The sequence below is a fragment of the Cervus canadensis genome, chromosome 2 (assembly GCF_019320065.1).
Source record: "Cervus canadensis isolate Bull #8, Minnesota chromosome 2, ASM1932006v1, whole genome shotgun sequence".
In the NCBI taxonomy this organism is placed as follows: Eukaryota; Metazoa; Chordata; class Mammalia; order Artiodactyla; family Cervidae; genus Cervus; species Cervus canadensis.
Genome location: NC_057387.1, coordinates 8,696,341 through 8,712,472, shown reverse-complemented (window position 1 = coordinate 8,712,472; position 16,132 = coordinate 8,696,341). Strand labels below are relative to the sequence as shown.

The window sequence follows — 16,132 nt, the reverse complement described above, 5'->3', positions numbered from 1 at the left end:
GAGAGGGGAGGAGAAAGAAAAAGGGGCAAGCCAAACGAACCTCCTGCTGTGCGTTAACCACTACAATTAAATCAAATCCCAAGGGCACACCAAAGGCGACAGGACTGCAGGTGAATCGCCCGCCAGCCCTAAAGGCCTCCCTCTGTCTCAGGTTCTTCTAGGTTCGTACGGTGGGCCCAATTCAGCCCGTTAAATCCTCCCTCTTTCTTCCCCAGTGACAGGGCTGCCCCTGACATCCAGCCTCCGAGCTCCCTTTTCTAGTCTCCATTACCTTTGACCCGCGCACTCTTGGTCTCAAATTTGGTTAGCATCCTTCAGGTCTCGGGCTCCGAGCTGTTAACTGGAGTCCTGACACTCCCTGCCGGCCTACGGTTGCCTCCACGTCAGCGTCCCTCCGCCTCGACTCCCGGAAGTTCCACGGAAACGAACTTCCGGCCCCAGGAGCTCCGGGCCATAGAGACGGAGCCAGGGTTGGCCTAGAGGGGCCACTGCCGGAGAAGGTGGGAATTGAGGCTTCCGCTCAGCTGAGAGGCAAGATGGCCACCGCTGGGGGCGGCTCTGTGGCCGACCTGGGAAGTAGGAGTCTTCTTCGCCTTCTGTCTTTCTGCGTTCTACTGGCAGGTGAGGCCTCCCCTGCCCGTGAGCTCCAGTCTGTAAGGAGAACCCTCCGGATCTTCCCAGCCGCGAGAGCTGCCGTCTCCCATCTGGTCCCCGCAGCCCCTCCGTCCCCCCACCCTGTAAATCCTCTCTTTTTCGTTCCTACGACAGAAGTTCCCCCTTTGCCTGGACCTGAAGGTCCATTCTCCCCCGCGGCAGGTCGAGTCTCCCGATTTCCTCTTCCAGGCCTCTTGTTGAACTTACAGCTCAACTCTCTCCCACTTTGTCCGGATACCTCGTTTCCCCCACGGCCCAGCCACCCCACTGAAAATCAGAAAGGACAAGTGTTAAGAGTTCAGCTTTCTTCCCAATGCGTTTAGACTTTTAAGATGAAAGCGCCTGGTTCTGTGGGTGCATTGCGGCGCTAAGCAAGGTAGATGCCTTATTTCTTTCTCGGTTGATTCCACCGCAAACACGCGTCCCTGTGCTTCACCTGGGTTTGTCCCATTAATAAAGTGAGACTAAGGTAAGCTATTAGTTCTCTTAACTGTTTATGCCGTGAAATAATGACTCAAGGAACTTTAGGCATTTATAATGCGCACAGGTGTTTGCCTACACGCCTTTACTCTCTGGTATATGAGGCCCTAGAATGCAAACATTCCTGTTTATAGACATGATGGTACCTTCCCCCAAATTGAGATTGTTTGTTTTAAAGATCTCCAAAGGAGAAACTGGGCTTCCCTGGTGGCTCAGTGGTGATGAATCCACCTGCTAATGCAGGAGATGCTGATTAGATCCCTGGGTCAGTAAAGATCCCCTGGGGAAGGAAACGGCAACCCACTCCAGTATTCTTGCCTAGGAAAGCCCATGGACAGAGGAGCCTAGGGGACTTCAGTCCATGGGGTCACAGAAGAGTGGCACTGGGCTTAGCAACTAAACAACAACAAAGGAAAATCTAGCTGCCCCTCACTGTGGGCACACACAAATTACTTACTGATATTAGATTAACTGACAGCGTATGTGGCATAAGTTTTCTGCCAGTTCTGTTCAGATTCCTGGAAAAAATGTCTCAGGGAGACTTGTTGTTGTTGTAATCTATATTCTTAGACTGGCACCTGATTCTTAACTGACACATATTAACTAATTAGTGATGTATATACAAAGTAGAAAAATGGAAGTGTGATTGAGTATGCAACCAGAAGCAGGTACATCTAATGTTAAACGCCTTTGCTTTGATGAATCAAGTGTTTTCCCTTTAAGCTTCAGTGTCAGTTACTTTATGATTTGTAGCAACCCTCTGTGGTACATAGCTGAGTGCTTTTATTTGTTCCAGTAATGTTCCCGGGGAGTGAGAACGGTAGACATCAGTCCCATTTCGGATAGTATGATATACCCCAAACCATTCAACAAAGTTGTGGTATGACAGAGGCTAGTACCAATGTCTTCCAATTACTTCTTACATGTTTTATCTTCTGATCAGGTTTGTGCGAAGGAAACTCAGTGGAGAGGAAGATCTACATCCCCTTAAATAAAACAGCTCCCTGTGTCCGTCTGCTTAATGCTACCCATCAGATTGGCTGCCAGTGTGAGTTGAGATTGGGAACTGTGTTCGTGGCCGTTGACATTTCAGTCTGTGCTCTGGGTGTAATGATTGAAGTCTTGCTGGGAAACCTCAACACAAACTAGGTGATGAGGGTAGTAGGTGATAGAGAACCATTTGTCAAACCAGGCGAGGTAATAATTAGTAAGAACAAACATTGAGGAAATACTACATACTAAACTTCTTATATGTGCATCTGATTTAACCATCACAACAACCTCATGAAGTAACCCCTGTTATTACCCCCCATCTTACCAATATGAAACAGAGACCTAGAGAAGTGAGTAACTTCCAAGATTGTCCTGCTGGTCAGTGATGAAGCTTGGATTTGGTGGTCTAAGTTCTAATTTAGGACTCTTAAACACCCAGTAAGTTAGGTAGAAAGCTATACTCTTTCTTAGGAGAAAAAGCCTCACACTCTGTGAAGTCCAGTCATCACCTGCATGCTGAATGCTCTTTTTTTGGAACCAAAATGAGCTTCTGTAAGGCAGTGAACTCTTTGAAGAAGAAGACATTGAGAAAGCCAGATAGTTGCAAGAGGAAATAATAAAGCTTTTAAATTTGTCTTTATGTTTTGTAAATGTGTCCCTTGTCAACATGTTATAGTTATAAAACTATGAGGGAAAAAAGCTGTGATCAAAAGGCTGAATTCTGCAGTTCCTTGCTGCTTAACCTGTTGTCTTCAGATTTTGTTTGTTGGATAGTAGCTTTGATAGAATGTAGTTTTTTACAGGGAAGCAGGAAACTTAGAGTCAGATCTTGGCTTCTTCATCAAATTGGTTCCCTCTGAATCTGTTCATTCTTGTAAAAATGGTTAGAAGTGCACAAAGCTGGAAGTCAGAACACCTTTAATAGATGTTTATTGATGATGTGAAGTGCCGTCTCAGCAGTACTTGGTAATGGTCTGAAACCTTCTGGTTTGGTTGGAGAAAACTAGACACTGGGAAGTGAAGGACTTGCTCAAAGTGGCAATTACTGTTTTTCTACCCACCCATCCCCTAGCTATATCCTGTGTTAATTATCCATGTCCTTGTTACAGCAAGTACTGGGAGTGGATTAACTGGTTCCAAACAGTTCCAAGTAAAGTTTTTGTTGGACCTCGTTCTTAAACCAGGCTTGTGAGGAGAAGGGAGCCAGGTCCAGTGTGGAGTCGGATCAGGCTACTGCTGGTCTTGGCGGAACTCCACTTTAGTGCAAAAAGCTAGGCTCCTATCCTCCTGAAGTTGAGCTCTACAACATCCCCTCTGGGACTTAGTCATTCTGCTGCATGTCCTTGGAGTGGCCCTGTGGGAAGCAAAGCAGTAGCCTGTGGAGATAAAGCCTGGAGCCAATATGGAGAGGCAAGGGGGAGGGGCCAGTCTCTGGCCACTTCCTCATTAGGCTCTTGTTTCCTTTTCAGCCTACTTATTTCTAAATCTTACTTCATATCTGTCTATCTTTTACTCTTGGAGTAAAAGACCTCGGTTTGATCTTCTGTTTCTAATGCTCTGTTTCTGTTGGGCCCTTTTAAAAGTGCTCAAAAGGGGTAATCTATAGCTTTCTTTGCTTTCCTTCTTTTCTTTAACTCTTTCCCTATAGTATGAGATACTTCCAAGTTATCCGTGAAGCATCCTGGGGTAATACATGTGTCTGCTCCTGGCCTGGGGTGAACAGCCTAAGGTCTTTGGAAATGCTTGGTCCCCAGAAACGAGAGGACTTAATATCAGCACATCTAATCTCTTTGAGGACCATCATTTGGGAAGTTCTGTTCTACGGAACTCCTTGAACCTCTTGATTTAACTTTACCCAAAGCTGACCAAAAGCAAGTGAAGTCTTTCCCAAATAGGGCAGAGGAATGGAGAGCCATGGAGGCTATGAAGGCACGGAAATCTGCACAAAGGAAGATTTAGTGCAGGAACTCCAGGCTGGACATCTAGAGCCTGCCATTTCTTGGAGAAAGCACACATGTAAGACACATTGGTGTCTACTGCTACAGAATCTCGTATATAAGCCTAAGTGATGTTGAGGGAAGAGGACAAGAAAGTGAAGATCACAGAGCCTTTCTGACATTTTAACAAGCAAGGCCTGTAATAAGACTCCTGAGCTCTTTTGTCCTCCCTTCCTTCCTAGTAATCTTCAGATGGAACCAGGGCAGTTCTGCCCTTCAGTTTCACTCTAGAGTTGGCTGCATTAACCCAATGTCTTCTGACATTTTGAATGTGGGGTGGTGGGGTGATGGTGGTGGTGAATAGTCTGCAGAATCAGTGAGGCAAGATCAGAATTGTTAGCTGTAGATGCTTTAATTTGACTCATTCTGTCCTGGCAGCTTCCATTAGTGGGGACACAGGGGTTATCCATGTAGTAGAGAAGAAAGAGGACCTGCAGTGGGTGTTGACTGACGGCCCTAACCCCCCTTACGTGGTTCTGCTAGAGGGCACACTCTTTACCAGGTAAGAACTCGGTGTTCCTGCTGGGGAAATGCATCCAGAGCAGGGGAGAGTCAGTGAACAGTCTTTCAGCTTGTGAGTGTAAACTTCCCTTGGCTGCCCTGGTCCCGTCAGGGGGTGGGTTGGTCCTCAGAACAAGAGATGTGCCATCAGAAGCAATCTCGGTGACCTTGTAAGTAGAACTCTGGGTGCATAAGGACCCCAGGAAGGAAAGGGATGTACAGATAGGGTAGATGAGATGAAGCCTTCAGCTCAGATTAGGTCATAGTTCTCATTCAGAAGCTGAAAGACCGAAAAGACAAGAAATGAGTCAGCAGTGGTGATTCCCCTAATTCCGCATTTGTTTCCACCCTAGAGGGCAGGACGTCAGGCTGCCTGATAATCTCCCTGCCTTCGTTCATGGCATTGTCGCCCCATTCCAGGGATGTGATGGAGAAGCTGAAGGGGAGATCCGGCCGAATTGCTGGCCTTGCAGTGTCTCTCGCCAAGCCCAGTCCCGCCTCAGGCTTGTCTCCCAGTGTGCAGTGCCCCAGTGATGGGTTTGGTGAGAGCCCCAGCGGGTCGGGGGGGCCTGCTGTCACCCAGAGCTCATCGTCGCTTCCTTCTCTGGGGGGTGGGGGTTGTGAAGGAGTACGTGTTTGTGTATACTGTGAGCAACTGCCTCCCGAACCGATTTCTTTGTCTTTGCCACCCACCTCTCCTGCCTCCTGCTCCCCCATCCTGTTTACCTTCCATTCTCCCTTTCTGTCACGTGTTCAGATCCCCAGCTGGCTAGCCCAGGGCTCCCTGCTGCCAGTGTGTGTTTCACCTTAGATGATGAGAAGGTGGTGCTTGTTGCTTTTTGCGCCTCTCCCTCCTCTGGAGCTCTTCTGCCCGCCCTGGGATCTCCCAGCCCTCTCCCTTACCTGGTTTCTCGGTGCTCGGTGTCCCAGCATCCTGTCCCCTGTCCTCCCTTTCAGGTGTTTACTCCAACTCTTACGGGTCACAGTTTGCTCACTGCAGAGCCTTTCAGTGGAACAAGGTGGGCGACGGCTTGGCTTATGAAGACTTCAGTTTCCCCATTTTTCTTCTTGAAGATGAAAATGAAACTAATGTCATTAAGCAGGTAATGACTCTGCCAGCCCTTAGCACTTCTTACTTAGAATTATTTTCTAGGCTCTCCTCCTGTTTGGAGGGAGCCTCATTGTCCCAGGATACCCTCTGAAAGGCCGTTGCTCCAAGAAGAGCCAAGAGGTTTATTTTTTTCATATTCCCTTCTCCTATTTCTCTTTTGCCTTAAAGTATAACATTAAAGGCTTTTAGACTAGAAGGAAGCATAAAGAATGTTTAATATGAGATAAGCTGTAGAGCCGTGATTAAGAACACTTTGTATGGTAAGGAAGAGCATTGGACTAGGAATTGAGAGATTCAGCTTAGTAATTTCTGAAGTTCTTTTTCGCTCTAGTGTTCCCTAATTCTAAGCTAATATTCTCTAATTTTGATACACAGAGCAGTTAAGAGGTTTGTGCAAAGTTTCATGGTGAGTTGATGTCCAGGCTGTCTTGAATTTGCTTTTTCTTTTTTTGAATTTGCTTTTTCATCTCCCAGTTTGGTGCTCTTTACAGCAAATTACAGTAGAAACAATGACTGAAGCTCTGCATTGAGCCAGGCCGTTTGGTGTAGGGTGATTTCATCAGCCCCAGCTAAGTCGTTGAGTCTGTGACCCTTGGCACCTGTTGGTGACTTTTTCTCTCTGACCTTGTAGTGCCCGTGTTTGTACCAGACCGGGTACAGCCCTGTGGGTCAGGGACAGATGTGGGAGCGGCTGAAGGATGGAGCCGGGCCCTCCTCCTTTTGGGGGGTGTGGGAGGGACACTACAGCTCCGGCCTCACCGGGGTCCTCCTCCCCTCGTAGTGCTACCGAGATCACAACCTGGGTCAGAACGGCTCGGCTCCGGCCTTCCCGCTGTGCGCCATGCAGCTCTTCTCACACATGCACGCCGTCATCAGCACCGTCACCTGCATGCGGCGCAGCTTCATCCAGAGCTCGTTCAGCATCAACCCAGGTGGGACACGTCCGGGCGAGCTGGCTGCCCGGGGTGGGCGGGAGCGTCAGCCCAGGTGGGACATGTCAGAGGAGGGAGGTGGCTGCCTGGGGTGGGTGGGAGCGTCCACCCAGGTGGTACACGTCGGGGGGGAGCTGGCTGCCCGAGGTGGGCGGAAGGGGCCAGGCCGGTAAGCATGGCTGAGACCACTGCAGGAGCAGGGTGGGCCCCAGCAGAGAGCGCCGGGTAGAAGAAGCGGGAACGGTTCCACACAAATCGAGGTGGCTTGTCTCCAGCGGCAGAGAAACCAGCGTGGAGGAGCGGAGCCAGAGCAATGGCTCGCAGAGTCCGGGGGCTCAGGTCAGAGGCCCTCTCCACAGCCACCCTCCCCTCACTCCTGTTGCTCTCTCACTGTGTCCTGTTCAGAGATCGTCTGTGACCCCCTGTCCGACTACAACGTGTGGAGCATGCTGAAGCCTATAAATGTATCTGGGACGCTAGAGCCGGACGACAGGGTTGTGGTGGCTGCCACCCGAGTGAGTGTTGGCCCAATCAGGGTGGGCGGGACGGGCACAGCAAGGACAGGCTGATCGGGGGTCTTAAGTTGCTACACTGGGGAGCCTCAGATGGAGCAGGATCTGGACTGTGGGCGTCTAGCCATTGCCCCAGGATATGAATGTTTTCTTGGCCAGAACAGGGGAAAGGGGACTGGGGTCTGGCCCGAATTTCCATTTTCAAAGTGTACCCCCTCTGCCTTGTCTGCGGTACCCAGCTGGACAGTCGTTCTTTTTTCTGGAATGTGGCCCCAGGGGCCGAAAGCGCCGTCGCCTCCTTCGTCACGCAGCTGGCTGCAGCCGAAGCTCTGCAGAAGGCACCTGATGTGACCACCCTGCCCCGCAATGTCATGTTTGTCTTCTTCCAAGGGGTGAGGGCTCCTTGGCTGGGGTGCGATGGCGGGAAGAAGCAGGTGGTAAAGGTGGGAGTGGCTGTGGTTTGGGGAAGATCTCAGCACTTGGCCTGGTCGTTCTTCAGCATCTGGAAAGTCTACATGTGTCTCCCCTTCAGGCTCCCTCATCGCAGGAAGCATTTGCACCCTGACCCAGAATTACTAAACTGCCGACTCCCTCACTCCCCGACTGATACAGTCTGTTCATTGTATTCTGTGGCCCCTTCCCCTGCCACCTTCACCCAGGAGCCCTGAGGCTCCCGCCTCTCCCCACCGCCACCACAGGCTGGCCGCGGAGTAGGGGAACCAGCAACTGTGGCTGAGTTGGAGGCGAGGGGAGAAGCAAGAGGCCGGCACATGACAGCTGATGTCCGCCTAGGGCCTACACAACTGTCGGCTGTCCCCGTGTCTGTGCTCAGGAAGTCCTCTGACACGTACATGCGAGGCCTCACTGCAGCGGGGAGGCGGGGAGGGAGGAGGGCAGAGTCGTGTGGCTCGGCTGGCCAGCAGCTGAGAGAACGCAGACAGTAGCAGCCTTTGTGCCTCGAGCTCTGAGGACCTGGCCCGGAGTCACTGAGGCTGCCCTCACGCTTTGGGGGTCTCTGCTCCCTTTCCCACCCGTCTGCACCCCTCAGGAAATTTTTGACTACATCGGCAGCTCGAGGATGGTCTACGACATGGAGAATGGCAAGTTCCCTGTGCAGCTAGAGAACATTGACGCGTTTGTGGAGCTGGGACAGGTGTGTGGCACGCATCCTCCCCCTTCCTTTTCTCCTCAAAGCTTTCCCTCAGCTGGTCCCGCGTCCTCGCTGAAGGTGCCGCCACCTCTCCCCTTGACTTCTGCTCCCACTCCTTTCTCCCTGGTATGGGAGGGAGGGGCCGGAAGGGGAGACTCATTATAAACGTTGCTCCTTCATCTCACCTCCAGGTGGCCTTAAGAAACTCACTAGAGCTTTGGATGCACACAGACCCCATGTCTCAGAAAAATGAAACTGTACTAAACCAGGTAATCTGAGCATCTCTTCCCCCCTCACTTCCTCTTTCAGCAGCTCAGAATATGGGCTTGCCCTGGGCTTATCCCCACCAGCCTCCAGGGCGTGTGAGACAGGACCTTAGGTTGGCTGTTGACTAAAGGGTCAACTCCCCACCTGTTCCAGTTCCCTAGGAAAACCATGAGCTCAGCTCTTGTCACTATTCCCTGGAATGGGTAGTTCTCTGATCATTCGGTACCTAGCGAACTATCACTGCCCACTTAGGACAGGGTGTGGATGACTCCTTTCTTCTGCTAACCCAGGAACCTGGCCGTCCTGGTTACCCTGCCCGATTCTTGGCTGTGTCAGACTCCCTACCCAAACTGTTTTCCACTTTCCTCACTCCTGTTCAAGACCCTCCCTCCCTCAAAGTACAGCTATAGATCTGTTTTATCCCTGAGGTCCTCTTCCTGCCAGCCCAGCTTCAGTATCACCCCTGCCTCTTACAGCCTAGAGTGGACTACTGGTATGGCACTCAGTATTGTTTTGTATTATTTTTGCTCCTCCAGCTCTGCACAGTAAATAGTAAGTAAAACATCAGCTAAGACAATGTCCTGAGGACAGTTGAGTTTACCTATAAATATGAAAAAGAAAAAAAATCAACCACAGATCTCTTTCTTCTTTGTGTGGTGGTTTAAACAGGATAGTAGAAGCTGCAGGAAAATTCAGAGAGGCTTGATCCCAAAAGGCTTGCAGGATTTAGATCCAGGAGGATTTAGGGCTGCTTTGAAAGTTGGGCAGCATTTCAGGTCTGAGAGAGACCTCCTGCTTCCTCCCCTCGCAGCCTCCCGCCAGCTAATGCCCCTCCTCTCCCAGGTGGAGGCGCTCCTGAGCACCCTGGAGAAGAGTGGCGCTGCTGTCCCTGCCGTCGTCCTCAGGAGGCTGAACCAGTCCCAGCCTCTGCCACCGTCTTCTCTGCAGCGATTTCTTCGAGCTCGAAACATCTCTGGCGTTGTTCTTGCTGACCACTCTGCTTCCTTCCATAACCTGTAAGAGTTGCCCAGCCCGCCGCCTCTTCATTCCTGAAGAGACTCTGTCCTGCAGTCTGAGGTCCACAGGGGGGCAGTGTCCCTGTGTCAAGAGGAGTCACTGCTCGCCCCGTCCCCATGCCACCCTTGCCAGAACCTCAGGGCGATCTGTGTCCTTTGCTCAGTGTCCTGTTCTCATCTCGCATGATCTTCTCATTGGACTCGATGTTCATTTTAGAAAACAGTCCTCACCCGAGTCTCTTCGTAGCTCAGTACTCCTCATCCGTGGTTCCACCTGTCCGAGCTCTCCAGGGGCCTGAGTTCCCCAGGGCTGCCAGCAGAGGGCATCATTACAAATGCACAGTGGCATGGTGATGGGGACTCTGTGGCATTCCCCATTCCCCATGTCGGGAGGAGATAGAGCTGTCCCTGCCTGGGGCTGGCCCGAGGGTGACAGGAGGTACTCACACTGTGAAATGTCATGTGTTCTTACTGTGTGGTAACTGCATGTGGTTCAGTGTGGGTGTAAAAAATGTTCCTACAGCCGAGGGGGCTCCAGAGATACGGGGCAAGGCTGGGCTAGTCACTTTTCTGCCAGTCCTGACTCCCCTAAACTGCCCCTAACTCGATGGCTAGGGTAATGGGGTTTTACTCAGGCTGGATTGCTAGGCCCCTAGCCTCCCTTCCCTTTTTCCAACAGGCCAAGTGAGTTTCTTTTTTTTTTTAACTTTATTTTTTATGGTGGTTCTGGGTCTTTGTTGCTGTGTGGGCTTTTCCCGAGTTGCAGCAGAGGGGCTTGTCTCTAGTTGTCGTGAGTGGGGACTGCTCGCTAGTTGCGGTGCGTGTAGGGCACGGGCTCGAGGGCTCCAGTCGCTGTGGTGTGTGGCCTCGATAGTTGGGCCTCCTGGGCTCTGGAGCACAGGCTCAGCAGTTGTGTGGCGTGGGCTTAGTTGCTCCATGGTACGTGGTATCTTCCTGGACCAGGGATCAAGTCCGCGTCTCCTGCAATGGCAGGGAGATGCTTTACCGCTGAGCCACCAGGGAAACCCCCAAGTGTTTCTGAGTCAAATTGCCCAAGCTCTGGTTCTCCAGCCTCTGCCCAGTAGCACCTTCTCATTTATTGAGGGTGGTGACAGTTCCAGTGCATAAGATCAGCTCTCTCCTCCAAACCTGTCTTCTGTACTACTTTGTGGTGAGAGGTGCTTCATCATTCACGGTGGACTTGACCATGTGATCGACTTGATTCCTTGTGGGGCAGTCTATTCAGTGGTGGTAGAGGCTGGGAGCTCTGTCCTCCTAGCTCCTCTTCTGAGCTCTGTCTCCTTGGGGCTCCAAGGAGCACTGAGGTGGTTTGACCCTGAGTCGTGTTACACATCTGTGGACAGGCCTGCTCGTCACCCTGTTCCCAGCCACCTTCAATATGAATGTGCGTTGAAACGATCTTACAGTTGCTCTGATAACGCGTGGTAGGGTTCTCTTGGCCACCCTCCTGTATCTCTGACCCAAACGACACAGAAGTGTTGCTTACGTTTTAGGCTCTCCCAGGAAGGCGCAGGTTCCGCATTTTGACCTCATTTACCTCTTCTGTCTTGTCGGTCACACAAGTCTTTGTATTTAAGCACTCCCCCCTGCACTCCTACTTCCCCATTCTCTATTCCTTCTTCAGTATGGCTGGAATCCTGATTTCCTCTCTTCCCTCATCCTTGGATGAGGAAAACTGAGACCCCGAGTTCCCAGAGAAGGGACAGTGGAGGGAGGAAAGGGCAGGGCCTGGCTGAGTGCAGCCAAGGCTCATTCCGGCTTTCCTGGCAGCTATTACCAAAGCGTTTACGACACCGCGGAGAACATTAACGTGACCTACCCTGAAGGGCAGAGTCCTGAGGAGGACCTGAACTTCGTGACAGACACGGCCAAGGTAGCGCGGGCTGGGTGGGAGCGTGGGGGACACAGCACGCGTGGCGTGTGTGTCAGTGTTGGCGGTCAGGGGATCTGGGCCGCTCAGCCCCCTCTCCTCCTACCACAGGCTCTGGCAGATGTGGCCACGGTGCTGGCGCGCGCACTGTACCAGCTCGCAGGAGGAACCAGCTTCAGTGACACCATAGAGGCTGATCCCCACACGGTAGGAGCGAGTGGGCCCCCGTTCCTTTCTGTCTGTTTACAGAGAAGCAAGTGAGCTTCCCTGGGGGCTCAGACGGTAAAGCCCCTGCCTGCAATGCAGGACATCTGGGTTCCATCCCCGGGTCGGGAAGATCCCCTGGAGAAGGCAGTGGCGCCCCACTCCAGTACTCTTGTCTGGAAAATTCGATGGATGGAGGAGCCTGGTGGGCCACAGTCCGTGGGGTTGCAAAGAGTTGGACATGACTGAGCGACTTCACTGGGACACAGTGGGCTACCCCATCCTTTATCTTGGTCCCCGCCTAGTCTCCCAGACCTTGGCACTTAGCAGGCTTGGATGTGCGGGTGAGGACCACTGATGGTCTGGGTGTTCCCCCAGCGGGCCTCATCTGTGTCTCGTGACCAGCCACCAATTTCCCTACCCCTGTGTCTGGCCAATCTGGTTCCTACCCCATGACTGAAATCTCCACTAATAAAACTTTCCTTGGGCTCCAAGTCTCCTCCTTATCCCCATCCTAGGTTACCCGCCTGCTCTATGGGTTCCTGGTTAGAGCCAACAACTCATGGTTCCAGTCTATTCTCAGGCCGGACCTAAGGCCCTACTTGGGTGAGTACCTGGTATAGGGTGGGGTCCTTAACCAAGGGAAGGGATACAGAAAAAGTCATTATTTTGACTTAATCTTTACTTCTTTCTTTTTCCTATTTTCTTGACCCCCATTTGCCTCTCCTCCTCCTGAAATTTGTTGGATTCACTTCTCTTGACTTTCTCTTATCTGGCTGCTGCCAATCTTGGGCTCTCTCTGGCCCTGCCCATCTGCGCCCCCACCTTCCACCCACTGAATCCCCCCTTTCCGTGTGGTCTCCGCCCAGGTGATGGGCCTCTTCAGCATTACATCGCCGTCTCCAGCCCCACCAACACCACTTACGTTGTACAGTATGCCTTGGCCAACTTGACCGGCAAGGTGATCGACCTTACCCGGGAGCAGTGCCAGGACCCAAGTCAAGTCCCCACTGAAGACAAGGATGTGAGTGGTAGTAGACATCAGAGTGACCCCAGGGCCCCCTCCACCCGCCTTCTCTTGGGAAGGTTGGTGGATCTCCTAGGCTTGGTTGGACCCAAGGGATTGGGGTTGAGTGGTGGAGGGATGCAGCCCTTTGAGCTCGAGCATTGACGAGGCAGCAGCCTGGGTCAGCATGGACTAGCCAGACGGCAAAGGGGGAGGGTGAGCGAGGTCTGCATCAGCCCCTTGCTGGGACCTGTGTTCTGTGCAGCTATACGAGTATGCCTGGGTTCAGGGCCCTCTGAACGCCAATGAGACAGACCGGCTCCCCCGGTGCGTGCGCTCCACGGCACGCCTGGCCAGGGCCCTGTCCCCTGCCTTTGAGCTGAAGCAGTGGGGCTCCACCGAGTACTCGACATGGACCGAGAGCCGCTGGAAAGACATCCGCGCCCGGATATTTCTGATAGCCAGCAGAGAGCTGGAGGTGAGATGGGGAGGCTGGGGTGGCAGAGGTCTCTTGGACATCTTTCTGTTGCCTCCTGTCTCTTACCCCTGCCAGCTCTCATTTGCCCCCAAACCCTGCTGCACCCCTGTCCCTGGCCAGCCAGCATGTGCCGTCAGGAAGCTCGTCCTCATGGACAGTTTGCGTATGTGCTCGTCCTGGCCGTGGGCATGCATGGAGACCCCAGGAGACAGGGTGGAGCCCTTCCCCAGCTCCACTCCTGCCGGCATGCCCACCTACCAGAGCTAGAACATTGCTCTAACGCTTACTGAGCACCTATCACAAGTCATGTTGGCCACCAGAGAATCAGAGCCATGGCCCTGCCTTCAGGATGCTTCAAATCTAAGTCAAAAATGCAAAAGCAAGGACAGAGGTATTTTACTCCTCTTTCCAAATGGGGAGGCTGAGCCCCCAGATTGGGAGATGTTGCCTGTGATGGTTCAGGTCTTGGTGCTTAGAGCCAGCTCCAGGATTCTAACGCCCTGCCTCTGTGTCCCAAGCAGCTGCCACAGCAGCCCAGAGTTCTGAGAACACCTTTCTCCTTCCCTCCCACCCCCTCCTGCAGTTTATCACCCTGATAGTGGGCTTCGGCATCCTCGTCTTTTCTCTCATCGTCACCTACTGCATCAATGCCAAAGCCGATGTCCTTTTCATCACTCCCCGGGAACCAGGATCTGTGTCTTACTGAAGAGGACCCCAGCTTTTCCTGCCAGCTCTGCAGTTCGCTTCCTAGATCATCTGTCCCGCTGGGACATCAACCACTAGTTTGTCATGGAACCTCTCTGGGCCTGGCTCAGACTTGACTTTGACATAAAGCGGAACTGCCCAAAAGAGACAGTGAGAGATAATCGAGTCACCCACCGCCCGCATCTCCCCTTTCCTGTCTGCTCTCCGCTGTTCCTTCTTCCTTGCCCCTGCCTGATCCTGGGATGACAAATAGAAGCTTCCTGCTCCTGTCTGACTCCTGCCCCATGCTGGTTTAGAGCTCCCTGCCCTAACTTTCCCCTCTTCAGCGTCTCCTTTCTCTCCCCATCCTGCCTTATTCCTACCCATGCTCCCTGCTCCCCCCGCTCCCTTCCTGACCAGGAAGGACGTGAAGGGTTGAATGCCAGGAGCAAATGACAAGGAAGCCCTCAGGAGGACAGGGCCATCTGCGGGCTAAGCCTTCTGTCTCCCTCCAGCTGTCCCGTCTCCAGGCCCTTAGATGGCGCGTCAGGCTGGGTGTGCTGCGGGTGGGTATCCCACCTCCAGCCCACAGTACTCAGTTGTAATTTTTATTATGCTGTAATATCTGTTTTTGTTTTCTTTTTTTTCCTTTGTGTGTGTGTGTGTGTGTATGTAAATATATAAATAGCAAGTTTCATTAAAACAGACTGCCCTACACAACCCGTACCATTACCTGTTTTTTCCCCAGCCCCCTTATTCAGTGACCCTAGATTAGAGATGTAGAATTGCAACCTCCCGCGCTCTCCTCTCAGTTCCCAGAGGGCCCCAGGAGTGTGACTGTCACAAAGAGCAGACACTCCAGCAGAAGAGTTCCTTCTGGCCCCTGGTTTTCTTCTCGTGAGAGTGATGGAAACAGTTTCTTGCGACCCTGCATTCGATAGACATTTCTTTCCCTATCTGAGACCCAAGCTGGGGTACAGAGATGAAGGTCCTATAGCATGCATCCCTGACCCTTGAGTAACTCACATCTGGGGGGAAGGGAGAAACAGACACTCACAACTAGGTGTACTAAGTGGAGAAATCACAGCCTCTCCACCGTGCTCTGGCAGCACACGGAGGGGTTCAAGGCCGTGGTGGTGGCATTTAGAAAGCTGCGGAGAGGAGGAGGCACTTGGGCAGCGAGTTAGAGCTCAGCGGGTGTGGAAGCACAGAGCCGGGAAAAGGCGCGGGTCCCGTTGGAGAACCGTGGGTGGTTCAGTGCGCCTGAGCCATAGAAACTGCAGGCAGTGAGGCTGGGGCGGGTCACAGAGACCTTGGGTGGCATGCTGAGCAGTCTGGGCTCTGTCAGCGGGCATGTTGTAGACCAAAACGAGTAGTTTTACACTCTTCTAGAAAGAATCTGCCCTAGGGAGGTACTCGAATTCCCTGGGTCCTCACAGGCAGAATTCTGGAGTGTGGCAGAGCTGTTGGATGTTGCTGGGAAGGGTCTGAATCAGCTGAGAGTGGGAGCGAGCCTGCAGGAGTGGCGCCTGAAGCCAGCCTTCTCCCCTCTCTGCTGGCCAAGAGCCTGTCTCCAGCGTGCATGGAGACAGCAGAGATGGAGAGGCGCTGGCCGTTTCAGAGTCCTAAGCACTCCTCTTAGTTTCCTGATAGAACTGTTTACCTTTGCAAATCCTGCTGAGAGGAGGTGATTTTTCCCGAGGTTTCTCTCCAAGTTCCCTCAGGGGGCTGTTTGGGGTTTGGGGATGTGGGGGAAATAAACCCTGCCGCTTTCCCTCCACCACACCCCTCCCGGTTTGAGCTGTAGAAGCTGCTCCGTGCTGGCGGGAGCTGAGCACAGCTGCCACCATCGCCTGGGCCCACTCCACGCCTCCCTCGGCCAACAGGTCTCCCAGCGGACAAAGCACTAAGCTCCCTCATCCTGCTGGCAGTTTCGGGAAGTGGGGAAGTGGCTGAGAACCAGTGAGGGGGCTGAACAGAGAAGCAGAGGGTTGGGAAGAATCAAGGGGCGGGGTGGGCAGGAGAGAAGGATACAGGATGTCAGCTTTCCGTTCTCCATCCTTTAGTCCCCGCCACCTAGGGAGGAAATCAGCAAAGCTTGTCTTTGGCCTGCCACACTATGCCTACCCCACCCTCCCTCCACTCCCCAAATCTTACAAAACGAGAAAACATGGTTTGTGGGGAGGCCAGGCTCCATGAAGGGGCTTTGACCCTCACTGGGGTCCCCTGTCTGAGACCACAGTCTGACTCCTCACC

General features: G+C 52.7%; 2 protein-coding genes across 4 annotated transcripts in view; one reads left to right on the top strand and one right to left on the bottom strand.

Moving 5' to 3' along the window:
* COPA (COPI coat complex subunit alpha) overlaps positions 1-428 on the bottom strand; it is a 42,745-nt gene extending 42,317 nt beyond the window's left edge. Inside the window, exon 1 of the mRNA XM_043451796.1 lies at positions 272-428. Within this exon, the coding sequence (XP_043307731.1) occupies positions 272-311 (40 nt within the window). The 5' untranslated portion in view covers positions 312-428. The remainder of the gene's footprint in view (positions 1-271) is intronic.
* A 37-nt stretch (positions 429-465) lies between these two features.
* Positions 466-14,593, top strand: NCSTN (nicastrin). Of its 3 annotated transcripts, none has more exons than XM_043451813.1 (18): positions 485-621; positions 2,078-2,182; positions 4,023-4,143; positions 4,503-4,626; positions 5,046-5,167; positions 5,583-5,728; positions 6,518-6,668; positions 7,074-7,183; positions 7,420-7,572; positions 8,229-8,333; positions 8,522-8,599; positions 9,441-9,613; positions 11,405-11,507; positions 11,616-11,711; positions 12,227-12,314; positions 12,578-12,732; positions 12,980-13,192; positions 13,776-14,593. In XM_043451813.1, the coding sequence occupies exons 2-18, from the start codon at positions 2,156-2,158 to the stop codon at positions 13,896-13,898; spliced, it is 2,088 nt and encodes a 695-aa protein (XP_043307748.1). In that variant the 5' UTR covers positions 485-621; positions 2,078-2,155; the 3' UTR covers positions 13,899-14,593. The 3 variants fall into 3 exon arrangements, with proteins under 3 accessions (XP_043307742.1, XP_043307748.1, XP_043307756.1); XM_043451821.1 differs by lacking the exon at positions 485-621 and adding an exon at positions 650-1,123; XM_043451807.1 differs by lacking the exon at positions 4,023-4,143 and having other exon boundaries at positions 466-621.
* The last annotated feature ends 1,539 nt before the right edge of the window (positions 14,594-16,132 follow it).